This window comes from Polypterus senegalus, chromosome 4, assembly GCF_016835505.1.
Source record: "Polypterus senegalus isolate Bchr_013 chromosome 4, ASM1683550v1, whole genome shotgun sequence".
Classification (NCBI taxonomy): Eukaryota; Metazoa; Chordata; class Cladistia; order Polypteriformes; family Polypteridae; genus Polypterus; species Polypterus senegalus.
Genome location: NC_053157.1, coordinates 33,873,265 through 33,887,478, shown reverse-complemented (window position 1 = coordinate 33,887,478; position 14,214 = coordinate 33,873,265). Strand labels below are relative to the sequence as shown.

General features: G+C 34.7%; 1 protein-coding gene across 16 annotated transcripts in view; it reads left to right on the top strand.

Annotated features, from left to right (window-relative positions):
- LOC120527245 (transcription factor 4) overlaps window positions 1-11,978 on the top strand; it is a 303,004-nt gene extending 291,026 nt beyond the window's left edge. For 8 of the 16 annotated variants that reach the window (XM_039750445.1, XM_039750441.1, XM_039750440.1 and 5 more), the window contains 3 exons: window positions 1,228-1,457; window positions 2,976-3,128; window positions 9,938-11,978. In XM_039750445.1, coding sequence (XP_039606379.1) covers window positions 1,228-1,457; window positions 2,976-3,112 — 367 coding nt within the window. In that variant the 3' untranslated portion in view covers window positions 3,113-3,128; window positions 9,938-11,978. The remainder of the gene's footprint in view (window positions 1-1,227; window positions 1,458-2,975; window positions 3,129-9,937) is intronic. The other 8 variants (XM_039750437.1, XM_039750439.1, XM_039750436.1 and 5 more) reach the window with 1 other exon arrangement.
- The last annotated feature ends 2,236 nt before the right edge of the window (window positions 11,979-14,214 follow it).

The window sequence follows — 14,214 nt, the reverse complement described above, 5'->3', positions numbered from 1 at the left end:
GTATTGATTGTCACAGTAGTGCACTAAATGTGACCAGTTCATGACAGAAATGGTTTATAATTTGTATGCTAACAATTAACTGTAACTTCCATACATATTTGAAGGTAACCTGAAGATGTACTTTTTAAATGGTCCTGTCAAAAACTTAATGTGACCAAATAACATACAAATTAACATTATTTTATTTTACCAAGATAATGTATTTATTCTAGATTTGTAGTAGTCGGTATCATTGTTTGTTATTGTGTATACACATTGCCATCAGTCTGTGTATTTGTATGAAGTCATGAGTGCTGTCAGATTTGGATTCATGTATATAATTAATTTCTGCTTCACTGTGCCTTAGAATGACAGTGGTGTGCTTGCAATTGGATACTTAGACAGATCAAAGGCACCTTATCACTTGTAGCAACTCAATGACAGCTTGTCAACAAACTGTCAAATCAGCACATTTATTTTCTTTACCTTGAATGAGGAAATGTGAAATATATACAGATTGGCTTCAGTTTTCATCACTTTTTAAGCCAAAGTTAAAATACCTGCCTGGGTTCTACCTGAGTTGTCTGGTTTTGTGCCTGGCTTTAGCTGTCCTTCACACATGAGCGTAGATGATAAATTCTCCAGGTTTTCCAAAATGTACCTAGTTGCTGGCATTTGTGAGAGACACCTGCAGGCAGTTGGCCTCAGAATGGCTGGTCATTTCTTATCTTGCATGCCTGGCTAGGTACATTTTGCTGGAATCTGTAGATATAGATGATACAAATGCATACAATGTATACTGTATTTGGATTAAATGCATTATTTAAATGTATTCTTTCTTGTTTGAGTTCTAATTTACTGCATCTTGCCAGAATGTATGCATGTAATCGTGTTAACTTCACAGTTTGTAAGTGAGAAAACATATTTGATTTTTGATGAGTTAGATAGTTTAGCTAACTGTGTAAAATGAAGACTGTGCAATATTTTAAATATTTACATGTATGGCACAGTAACTTTCAATTCAATTTTAATGTAATTGGAGAAGCTAGTAACTATTATGAACACACGCTGCTAATGATTTTAAATACCTGTAAATGTATTATAATTTGTTACTGTGCAGCAACTGTAAGTTGAAAATTCCTCAGTTCTTGTACTGGTAGGCCAGGTAAATATTCTATTTAGAAGAGGTTATGTGGAGATTAAACTGTTCAGCACACTATTAGAATGGGCAATCCTTTCTTTCCTCAGCAATAATGATGATGAGGACCTTTCACCAGAACAGAAAATAGAGAGGGAAAAAGAACGTCGGATGGCAAACAACGCTCGAGAGCGGCTGCGTGTGCGTGACATCAACGAGGCCTTTAAGGAGCTGGGACGCATGGTACAGCTGCACCTAAAGAGCGACAAGCCACAGACCAAGCTCCTTATCCTGCACCAGGCCGTGGCAGTCATCCTGAGCTTGGAGCAGCAAGTCAGAGGTAATTCAAATTATAGTAAATGAGTAAATAGGGTTAGGACATGTGGGCTTTTCCTTTGTAACATTCATTCCCATTCAAGTATATTTTAGGTGAAGAAAAAATAGACTACAATATGCACTTTGCCAGCACTCATTGCCACACTGAGGCTTAACAATTACTGTACTTTTTAAACCTGACCAGTCTTGAGCGACCGCCAGTATCTGTATTACCCTTTTCAGTTTTTTCACACTTTCCGCTCGATTTTTGGGTTTACTGAGTTGTGACATGAAGCCATTTGTGCCTTACAGCCAGTTTAGTGATTAATCCCTCAAAAGGAAACTATTTTAGTTTTTGTTATTTTAAATGCATTAATATTCTTCCGTTTTGGTTAGTCAGATTACCTGTTTGCCTTTACATGTATAGCTGACATCATCTCTATGTATAGAAAGGATTTTGGATAAAAAAGAAAAATAAAAAGCCCATCCCCTTTGATTGGCAGCTGTTAGGTCATGAGTGGCTGTGTCTGCTGATTGTTACTCTCGGTGAGACATTGATGCTAAAACATCTACTTGCTACTATTTAGTAGTGGACAATGAAGTACAAAAGTAATTAAAATCTTCAAATTTTAAACTTTGCCATATGTGCTTGTCTTTTATATTTTGTGAATGTTTAGGCTGGGTCACTAAATAGTTTTGGTTTTAAAATAAAAGTTAAAAAAAAAAAAAAACACCTTTTGTTCTCCTTATTACATCACCCAGCCTTTACAATTTGTTTTCTTCTCGGCCAAAGTGCATTGTCATGGGCACTAGCACCACCAATTGAAACATTTTAGAACAGCATTTTTAAAGGACTTTTTTTTTTTTTTTGAGTATTCCTAAATAAACTGAAACTAACTTTTAAGCAGATCAGTGTAGTGTGATTGATTATACACAGACAGTTAGGTTTTTCTTATTTTTTTAATAGACTTTGTAAATTAAGACTTCGAGATCTTATTTTGCTTAGGGATTCTTTTGTCATTTATTTAATATTTACTAGAAGAATGACAGGAATGGATGGGCCAATTTTTTTCAAAAACCATGCTTCCATATAATGTTAAGAAGTCCAAGATATACAATATGTGGTATGATTAATGCTTATATATTTAATTTACTCTTCAGGAACATTTAGTTATAAATAGATATGCTTTTTTGTTATTAAATAATTTTATACTTCGAAATCTAATAAAGAGTATAATTTCTGTTCTGTATTTTCTAGCCTAATGTAATAAAAATCTTACATCATCTATGATTGTATCATTTATTAATTAGCTAGTACCACTATTTCTGGGGCTTTTTTTATTCATTGAACATCTGTGGGTTTATTTACATTTACTTCAATTAATCATTTTTCTGGCATCTCCTGCTGGTTCAGTCAGACACTTTAAGAGAAAACAGTGTAGATCTCCTACCTTTTCTTGCTCTTTGATGCAGTATTTTCTTCGATAAAGTGTTTAGATTAAAACTTGGTTTTTTTTTCCCCTCTTTCTCTATATTAATATAGAGAGAAATCTCAATCCCAAGGCAGCCTGTTTGAAAAGGCGAGAAGAAGAGAAGGTCTCCTCTGATGCAACCCCTCTATCCTTGGCAGGCCCTCACCATGGAATGGGAGATGCATCTAACCCCATGGGACAAATGTAAAAAAGAAAGCAAAATGGTCAGAATATTTCACTTTAAACTAATCTGCTGTTTAATATTTGTACCTTGAATAGTTTGTAATATTAATAAAAACTCTAAAATAAAGTGAAAACTATGCATTGTTATAAATTTACATCTTCTTTGATTTGTTTTAATATATTTCTCCATTTTTATCTCATCTTTACCCTGATACATGCCAACCATTTTTGTTCTTAAATTGAGCAGCATTGGTCAATGTTTTATATATCAAGTAATTATGAGAAGAGTTTGCAAATGTTATCACATTTAGTATAGGTTAAAGCAGTCAGTCTGCAAGAAAGTGAAACTAGCATCGGGTAAATGCAAAAGTATAAACAAATGGGATTTTAAAATAGAACTATGTATACTTTACTAAATTTATTATTGAAAAATGATCTTGTGATTCCACATTTAAAACCTTCAAACTCCCACTGATAAATTGTAGTAGAGGTAGAAAGAAAGTTCATATTGTCCACTAATAGAAACACATTCTGTTTTAGTTTGAAAACTTGAACAGCATACTGTGTGCACATTTAGACACAACTTAGTGATACTTACAACACGATTTAACTGGAGACATTAACCAATGGAAAATGTGCTTATGCATATAACTGTTATTAAGAGTATGCTAAGGACGTTGTAGTTACTCTGGCCATTAACAAAAATCTGGTCTACTAATGTGGTCTTCATTTTGATCAGTTTCACCTGATGATAAAGGTGTGTTTTGCATCCACTAGTCAGTCACCCACCGTTCTTTGAGTACACTAATCTGGCCTGGTCAGCCTTTGAGCCCTGTTTCCATTGCATTGCTCCTGCTTTAACAGTTTGTACATAGTGTTTACATTTCAAGTAGTTAGATGTATCATTATCTACAGTATCTAGCTGGCATTGAAATATCAGCTGCACTGCTTTCTTCTTCATGTCATAATGACACAGAATAGAAAAAACAGAGAAAGCTGCATGAACTTCATTTCTGTGTGTAAAGGTCAAAAAGAGATCACTTTTATGCGGTCTGGATTTAACTTTCTGATTTATATTAACTTTTATGCTTAAACATCTGGATGTAAAATTATTTTAATTAAAAAAATATATAAGTTCAGAGTTCAACTCTTAACTGTGGTGCAGAACTTCCAGTGGCACTGGGTACAAGGCAGGAGTCACCCTTGGACGAAAAGAAATTAAATTATTTTTGCAGTTGCTACAGTTGTTTCACAATATTACATTAGAGTATTACACATTATTAAATAATAGCATTTTAGCACAAAAGGTATATATTATTTAATTTCCTCTTGTCTTAATTTATCTTCAGTTTCCTGAGGCCAGATGTATAAAACTTTGCATGCAAAGCTTTCCACTGAAACATCAGGATTTATTAACGAAAACTTGACCGGAAAACGTGCATATATTTAAGGCAACTCTGAGCCATACGTAACATTTTGGAGGACCTAAGAAATAATGACACCCTCAAATGCAGCCAAACCAGCTAAAGGATGACTCGCACACATAGTATTACATTTCTGTAGAGCAATTACTAGAATGTATGTTGACGTGACAAGCATATTATGCCTCAAAAGTGATGAATATGATGTGCAGGACTGTATTTTTAGTTTCATTTTAAGAGGGCCAATAATGTGTACATGCACTGAAGAACTTGTTTGGTTTTTCATCAGTTTAGTAAAGTTTGGCTGCCTGTTGTCACTTCTCAGAGAACTGGCCAACAGTTCAGGAATGTCTCAGCCAAGCTTCTCTCTGTCTTGCCTTCTGCTTTGGAAACTCACTACACCCAGTTTGCAGTGTAACCAGTAAAGCTTTGTCCAATGCCTTAGCTCCCTCACTTATCATAATCTGGTTTTGGCAATGCCGTATTGATTATTTGGGTAATTTCACAATTGACTCTGCTCCACATTAATATAAGACTCCAAGATACTTAAACCCTTTCATTTCCTTCACTTCACTATTAAGGAATAAGACCCTCTTTTTTGAGAGAGGGTCATGACTTCCAATTTGGAGGTGCTGATTATCAACCCAACCACACCATAATGTGCATTGAACTGCTCTAGGACACGTTATTGATCTCCATGAGATAAGCCTAGGAATACAATACGATTTGCAAAGGTTAGAGATCCAAATCTCAAGTTCCAAACAGGATATTTTTTTATTCTAGTTAAAGAAGTTTGCACAGCATTGGCCTGAGAACCCATATTAAATTGTTGTAGAAGAGCAAAATGTAGTTCCATTGTTCATTTGTCGTAGCAGATTACAGGTTGCTTTTCCTGAATCTGAGGTTCAGCTTTTCCTGATTGTTTCTCATCTAGTACATAAATACAGGCTTTTTCAGGGAGTGTGATGCAGCAGTAATTGCACCAATGCATATCTCTGAAAGTAGAATTTAATTAGTCGATCCTTTCAGAAGTAAGCAAGTGCAAGATATTATTGAACGAAAGTCATCATATTTTTAGGCAAAACATTTCAGAGTTGCCCTAGTATAAAAATCCACAGTCATGGTTACATGTGGTATTGTGCAATATTTACATAGAATGAGTGTAGCCTCTCCTCCACGTCCCAGTAGTACTCAAGTGAAACAATGTATTACATAAACAGACCCTCAGCTTTTATCCTATAATACCATGTGGCTTTCATTGTTTTACAGAAAAAAATGCTATTACAACAGTAATGAAAATAAATATAACCACTCCAAAATCATTCAATACTCCAAAAGCTTGCATGTATGCGGTGCTTATTACTTTAATCTATATGATATAGCAAAGCCCTCTGCTACCTAAGCTGAGAATTCAAGAGCCTATATAAAAGATAAATCTTTGATATCGATATTGTAGTCAGAGAGAGTTTCAGGTCATGCTCTGAAACATCCCCACTATCTGCCATCCTCCCTGTTACAGTATTTAAATTTTCATTTGTATTTTTTGGGAACACTAGTTTTAAACTAATCCATAAATCTTTATATGCTTTATATGGCATAACGAAATCTCTACTTTGTATTATTTATTTACTTACTTATTTTGGTATTTTTTTATGTTCACATTTGAATTTGTGCTCAGCTTAAATAAGTTATGAGGAAATCTGATAGCAGATGTATTTATTGATTCATTCGTGGTGAGTTATAATCAAAATGAATTAAAAATTGACCACAGCATTATTGACGGCAGCATCAAAAGAGAACATCTTTATTTCAGAGTTGGCTTGTATTATGGTATAGATGGAATTCATAAGCGGGGAACAAAAAAAAAAAAAAACTTTAATACTGAGCCAGCCATGACATGAGCATTTAATTGGAAAGAAAGATCCCTGCTTTTATAATTTAACACACCAAATGCAGTATCTGCTTTAAAGTGTAATCTATAATTAAATTAGCATTTGTTGTCAATGGCAATGGTGTATAAAATATTCTAATTATTAATAAAGAAAATACTTTTTTATTGGGTACATTTTAACAACAGATTGGCATTAAGTGTGCTTTGATATGTTTCTGGTTAATGTGCACTATGTTAACATGTGTGAGGGAGTCTCCTAGTTAAGCTTGTGCATTGCACACATTGGGTTGAAGAACATTTTTATAGAATACACTGTTTGGCCAGTGAGAGCAATTAAGTCTTGGACATTGAAACACCAAACTTGAGGAAAAACCATTGTCTTTTTAACCCTGGGCTTAGCCTTTTCATGTGGTTTCATTCCATCTAAGCTAATTTCTGAGTAAAGGACTTGTATCATTTGCTTAAATTAAGTTTTTTAGTTTCCCATTATAACCTTATAAATTATAGCCATTTGCCAAAAACCAGACGAATATGTATTAAGGTGAAATTTCATCTGTAATAAAAAGAGGGAGAAACAACCATAAGATAAACCGTGGATTCCATTTCACCCAGTGAAATGTGTCATTAAATAATCAATCTGGTTGAACATAACCTCTGATTCCATGTAATTTTCTTACGTACATATTACACACCCACTATGTTTAAACACAAGATAGTGATCGCATCTTTTGTTCCACATGTAACTCTGAGAAGATAATTGCGAACTAACACAATCAAAAAGATTTTAATGAATGGTGTAATTCAGTAATTAGCTGGAATTAGTTGGAATGAAAATAGCACCCATGAAGTACAAAGCACCAGGATTGAGAACGACTTCCTAAAGCTTATTAATAACCACCTCCAGCGTCGTCTAATGGTTCCTTTCCATTTGCTGTTATCTGAGAGTGTTAACATTGCTAAATATTTGTGATTACATTAATAGTTTTTAAGTTTTACTTAAATTTTATTCAAAACTAAAATTTTATTCAATGTTTTATTATGCTTGTTAGAAAATAAGTACAGATGTGTGCTCGTGCTTGACCCAGCCATGTTATATGATAAATGTGTTTGATTGGTTGTTAAAGGATGAGAGATAATATATATTGGCTTTTACAAACAATAAAAAACAATACATTATTTCAGAAAGTATTTCTAATTTATAGAGGACTGTCCCATTTTCTTTTAATACTTCTTATGAATATAAAGTTTAGGAAATATTACATTGGTAATCAGGATTTGTTCATTTAAACTAATAATTTAGTGCTTATTTTTGGAACTGTGAAATCCATTGCCTAAACTAATTATTACTGTACGTGATTTTATAGTTAAGAAATGAAACTTGCACTCCAATCCAGCTTTGTATCTTTCCGCCATGTGCCACCCCAAAGTTTAAGAAAGAGGTTCAGAAAATGGATAATAGATGAAAATGTTTACATTGGGAATTATTTTTTTTCATTAGATGATTGTGCTCAATTTTATAGAAAAATCAAAAATACCCGTTTTATGTAGACCTCCAAACGCAACATCAAATCTAGCTGTTTAAATGTAATTGTTCACTTTAATATGTTTGGAATTAAAAGTTAGCTTGGTGACGTTTTGCTTTCTTAATAGTTTAAAAAGGAGCCAGCATACAATCCTCTATAGATACATAGAATAATTTTTATTAGCCTGATGACTTTATCCAAAACGACATGAAACATTTGAGGTAAAATGGATTTCTTTTGGTTTTCCAATTGATGCACAGGCAGGTCAACTGATTTACCCAGAGTTCCACACTGTGAGTAGCTGGATTTGGACCCACAACCTCAGAGTTCAAAGTTCAGAACCTTACCAAGTATGCCACACTGCCCGTGTAACAAGGTTTCACTCATAACACTTTCAACACCTTACCAGGAAGTTAAATTGAGTCTTGCTTTTCAGACTTTTCCCACTTCTCCGATAACCTTTTTCAGATAGTCTTAAAGTAAGAAGGGTCTCGTTTGAAGTGCCAAAAATCAAGTTAGACATTTGTTGTGATTATATTGATTTTGGGAACTTCAGAATAAAATGAATGGTGTGAACTAAGTTAATAGCATTTCGACGTTTCTTAACCTTGCTGCCTTACTGGCATGTACTCATTTGATTTACAGTACATTGTACTACTATCTCATTCAGAAATAGATTAATTAGATGTTAATTTTATTACTTTTTATTTTTGAATGCTGGTAAACGTTTAGTATCATTATTTCTTTTGTAAAATGTAAAGGTTTACTTAGCATGTACAAATTTAGAGTAGGCAATTAGCTTAGCATGGACGTCTTGGAACTATGAGAGAACATTAAAGAACCCGAGAAAAAACATCATTAACACAGAAACGTGCATGCAAGCTCCACAGAGACAGAGGCCACTTTGTTGAACCTGTGAGGCAGCAACACACACTACCGCTTCATAGCACCACAATGCAAGTGTTTGTAAGGGTTAACGCTAACTTTCTTAGTCATTCAAAACCACACAGAAGAGTGCACAACAGAATGAAATTACGTCACCTGGCCCAGTTATATGCAACAATAGACAGCAAAAATAAACAATGGAGAATCACGCTATACAGTATTTACATACATACATCCTACAATACAACTTAATCCTACACATAAATTGAATTTAACATATGATAACTGAAATATTATTACACATTTGGTTTACTGAATAGGGATATATGGTTATATTGCACAATATTGAGAAGAAATAATGTCAAGATATTGCACATTTAGAATGGAAATAAAAGTTTAAGGCATGAAATAAGTTAAAATTGCAAGTAAGTTCTATATTGCACTGTATTAACAGACTGATCATTGTTTAAGCATCTAAGGGCTTATATGATAAAATTAACACTAATATTTTGCACTCCGTTGGGCCCTTGAGCAAGGCCCTTAACCTGCAATTGTCCTGTCCTGGGTCTGATGTTAACCTGCATCCAGCCGTACAAGCAGGTCCTCCAACCTGCAGGAAAACTTGGGGTTGGTGGCAGGATTGACACTCGGACACCGTAAAACCTCACAGTGTTTAGTGTGGTGCTGAAGTGTCACCCACTGCATGGCTGCACTCGGCTCCTAATCAGAGATCCTGCACTGATTCGTCATGTGGTGGATGCGGCAATGCGCTGTATCAGTACATGCTCCTAACCTTAACCCTCCGTATGTTTAATAAACAAAATACAACTTCCAAGTCCGATTATCTGCAAGAGAATCAAAAAAGGCTATTCATTTTATTTCTACATGTGCATAGTACATTACATTGCTTTGTGCCTGTCAGTCAGTCATTTTCCAACCCGCTATATCCCAACACTGCTGGAGCCAATCCCTGTGTGTGTAAATCATTCATTATAAAAATATAAATTTTCTTTAGCCAGCTTAAGTGTTTTGGCCTTGAAAAAAATCAATATCTGTTCATATGAATGTTGTATTGTTTTTAGTTTGAATTTATTAACATTTTCTTCTTCTTCTTCTTCTTCTTTCTGCAGGTCCAAGTTGCCAGAGTTCTTCAGAATGATGAGTGACCACTTCCTTTGACAGTCTCATTCTTTTATTCCCACAAAAAAAGCCACACTTTTCCTGCCCATTTTCTTATGTAAAATAGAGACAAATGCAAGTAGCCTAGAAACACGAAACAGGAGGGGTTTTTTCTGCATTCCCAATATTATTAAAGTGCAACTTTGGTGAGCGACTCTCTAAACATATCATTAGGAATGTTCCAACAATGTTGCAAGCTGTTCTGCACAGCCCAGAGACTGAATGGCAATCTTCTCCACACTGTGGAACAATGCATTTGTGCCTGAACTTTTGGAAAAAAAAATATAATCAATTTGTAAGTCTTGAGAAAAAAATATTTAATTTAAAAAAAAAAAAAAAATTGTAAAACTTGCAATAATGAAAAAGTGTACTTCAAAAATAGTAAAAAGACAACAAAAGTACAATATTTGTTGGTGTTCTAGTCAGCTAGTGTTTCTATTTACTGGAGAATAAAGAGAAGCATTGCTGCCCATATAGCTACTTAAACCAGCAAATGTCCTGATTATAAATATAGCGGTATCATTAGCCATTCCTTTGCATGGGAAGAGCAGATGGATCTTATGAGCACAGGGGAGAAAGGCAATATTTTTTTTTCTTTGTTTTTTTATTTTCTTTTGTTTCTTATTTGCTGGTTGTTGCTGTCATACAGTACGAGTAAGAATCAACCTGGGTTAATTGGGTTAAACGCATTTATTTTTTGGACTTTTTTTATTGGGGAGGGTAGGCTATGAATTTTCAAACTTAATTTGGTTCAAAGCTTACATTATTTATTTTTTTCCATACTGTCCACAAGATCTGCATTTATCTTTTTAAGGAAAGCGCTGCAGACATTGATGTGGCTATGGATGAATGAAATTTATTTTTTGACCTGATGGTCCACCGTTTTTTTTGGGTTTTTTTTGTGCCTTTTGTATTTATTTTTTTTGCCCTCCCACTCTATCCCATGCCCAACCCCACCTGATGCCCATCCCCACCCTACCCGACCCAGAGATGCAATGTTAAGATGCTACAGTTTTACCAATGTGCCTTTTAGAGTTATATCATTCAAGGGAAGGAGGAGGAAGAGGAGGCGTATATCTAAACTTCTTAGGATGCAAAGCTTAGGAAACTTGTTAGTCATTAGGTCTATGCAGTCAGGTTTTTTTTAAAGCCTGGAAAAAAAAGTATTTTTTGGATAAACTGTATTTAATGTACTGTATGCTTATATGTAATTAGAAGACATGTTCCTGAATGACCCTATTTGAAAAACTGACCCTAAGGTGCAGCCCAATTTCCTACATAGTGGTATACATGTCTATAAATGAGCATTGTAAATTTGTTTTAAGATTCAGTAAAGGCTTTTGACAAAGCCACAGTAGTCCTCAGTACAGTATGTGGTTGTATGTGTCGGTTTGGGTTTAGTATGTACTGGTTTTACTTGTCAAGGAAACTGTAAATGCTGCAGCACAGGCGACACCAGTGGTATATACTGTTTCAAAAAATCCGATCAAAATGAGCACCACAGCTGGACGAACATGACGTAAACAGAGAATGCTTTGCCTATGGAGACACATGGAAGTTGACTAGTTTTCTTCCATTTGATTGGGCAAAAGCACCTCTGTGTGACTTCTGAAAACTGTAGAAGGTGTTGAACATTTTAACTGCCATGGAAGCTGATGATGCGGCTTTTCATAGCACGACATAAAAGTACACACCTTCATCCACCAGTGGGAGGCGAAAGACATCCATCTGCTCTACTTACTGCCAATTAGCTGTTTAATGAAACACATTTGTAAATTTTATGCAACAAATGCAAACTTAACCATTATTTTGAAATTGTGTATGTAAAAGTTATATTTTTACATGTAGACTCTTGTTATTATGTGTTTAGAAAACGTTGTATCAGTTTTTGTTAAACAAAAAAAAAAAAGAATTGAATTCAGTGTGTGTTGAAAAATGTGTCACATTGAAAATGTAGTGAGATTCAAGCTTCAAAAACATTTTTTTTCTTTATATTTCTGGGAATATTTTTATTGAGGTGGGGAGGGGAGAGGCAGAACAAAAAGGTATTTAAAAGAAGTATCATGCTCCATGCTCATCTACATTGCAGTTAGATGGGGGTTGTATATAGTCATATTAAAAAAGAACAGGGTTTATGTGTCTTTTTTTTTTTTTTTATTAAACTGAAGATTTGTTAACAAAATGAAACTGGAGGTGGATCAATTGCATTACCTTTTGTGCAATTCTGTTGGTGTGACTGGAGCCCAGTGACCCAACGGGGAATGACTAGCATTAATTTCCTGTAATGCACACGTTTTTATCCAGCACTGATGCAGTGCTCTTGGCCTAAGTGACTGAGCACATCAGGTACAGCTCGAGCAGGTTATGCTAATTGAACAAACGTCGCTTTTGTCTCATGCAGAAGTGAAATGAACAAGTTGAGCAGAAGCAAGAAATTGAGAGCATTCAGAAGTAAGGTGAAAGTTTGTTTTCAAAAAGCAAAGTTGTGGCTTTGTACATCTTTAGGGGTATTGTGAGCATACAAATAATGGGATTGCCTTTTTTTGTGGAAAATTTATGTTACTCAAATCAAGTGTGAAAATGCTGATGCACAATCAACCCCAGCATTTTAAAGGGTTGTATTTAACAGAAGTGAATATCATTTTATTTGTTATGATTGTGAAACTAAGGTGTAGGTGAAAGCTCTTTTTTAAAGGCATTTATTATGTTATTAAGGTCAGCAGTATAGAGCTTACATTCCATAAATTAGAGAATATAAATGGCATGTACAGTTTACAGTCAGTGCCTGAGTTTACACCTACACCTTTGAGATTGCAGGCTTGAATAAGAAAATAGTTTAAATACTTGTCTTCTAAAAATGATGGCTGAGATTTCCATACCAACATGTTCAGTAAATTCCAAATTGTGTTTGAATGTATCAAAACTCTCAACCCGTTTTGAAACCTCAGTTTTCCTGAATACGGCTAAAATCGTAGTGATCATTTAGAGTTTTCATTAGTATCACGGTGATATTCACATGGTTTGCACTGCCCTGAGCCAGGAAGAAAGCATCCGTTCAGATGCCTCCGAACAAACAAGAAGCTGTACTCAAGCAAAAGTTTGCCGCACGCCATTGGAAATTAATTTTTTTCCCAGCAGAAAGGCTGAGGAATGAAAGCCAGCTGGTCACTTTTTCCTGAGTTGAAGTGAAAGAGGACAAGTGAGAGCAGTGTTTTTAATCTGTGATTTGTATTCACATTGAGAATCTGTTTCTTATCAAACAGACAATCAAGTTTTGTCCTGGGTTTAAAGTGAAATTTGAAATGTCAGCCATCTTTAATATAGATTCGGACAAGTATCCATGAATATGCTTTACGCAAACCCTATACTCCAAGGCCACTTCTTTAGGACTTGAATGGTGAGGTCACAGCTGTACCTTATGTGGTTGTCCAAAGAGTAAAGTTCAGTCAGGTGTTGCGTAAACTCTGATGTCCCGAGGAGAGATTACCATGGATAAGTGTTACAAGTAAAGGATCCGGTTTTCCCTCTCAATGGTTATTTTCTTCAGTATTTCACAAGCCCAAACTTGTTTCAATGCTTACCGCTACTGCCCTAGTGTCACAATACCACTGGAAGATTACAGAGACAAGTGCTTTGAATTAGCAGATGCTTAACCTGAGGGTAGTCATAGCAATGGAGCACACTGAATTTGTTTTCATTGTTGGCAGCACTCCAGTGTCGAGTTTCTTTCCTTTAATATAAAAGCCATAAGGCTTAAATGAAATTGAAAAATATGTTCATTAAAAGGAAAGGTTCATTTGGTTTCTTTTTTTTTTTTCTTCATATTCTCATCTTTTTTTTCTGTTACACTTACATTAAAAACAAATTGAAGTTTTATCTGTGACTTGATTTGCATTACGCTCAGCGTTATCATCTAGCAGGGGTGATAATTGTCACATATCAATTCATCGTGAAAATAGTTTTCCGTTAGGTTAATTTCTGTAGCGTATTTATTCTGAAGAATGTAAGGTTGCCCGTGTGAATGCTATGTTAAGAAAAATGTGTTGGTCGTTCAACATAAATGACCAAGAAATTGTTTCTTTCCATTCATTTAAAACCGTGGATGCCAAATTAATCAAAAATAAATTCAGTCACAATCGACAATATCCGGTCCTTATGAATTAATGTTAAGTTCATCGTAGTAATAAAAAGTTGTTTTTTTTTTTTTTTTCAGTAAGAAGGAGAGGAG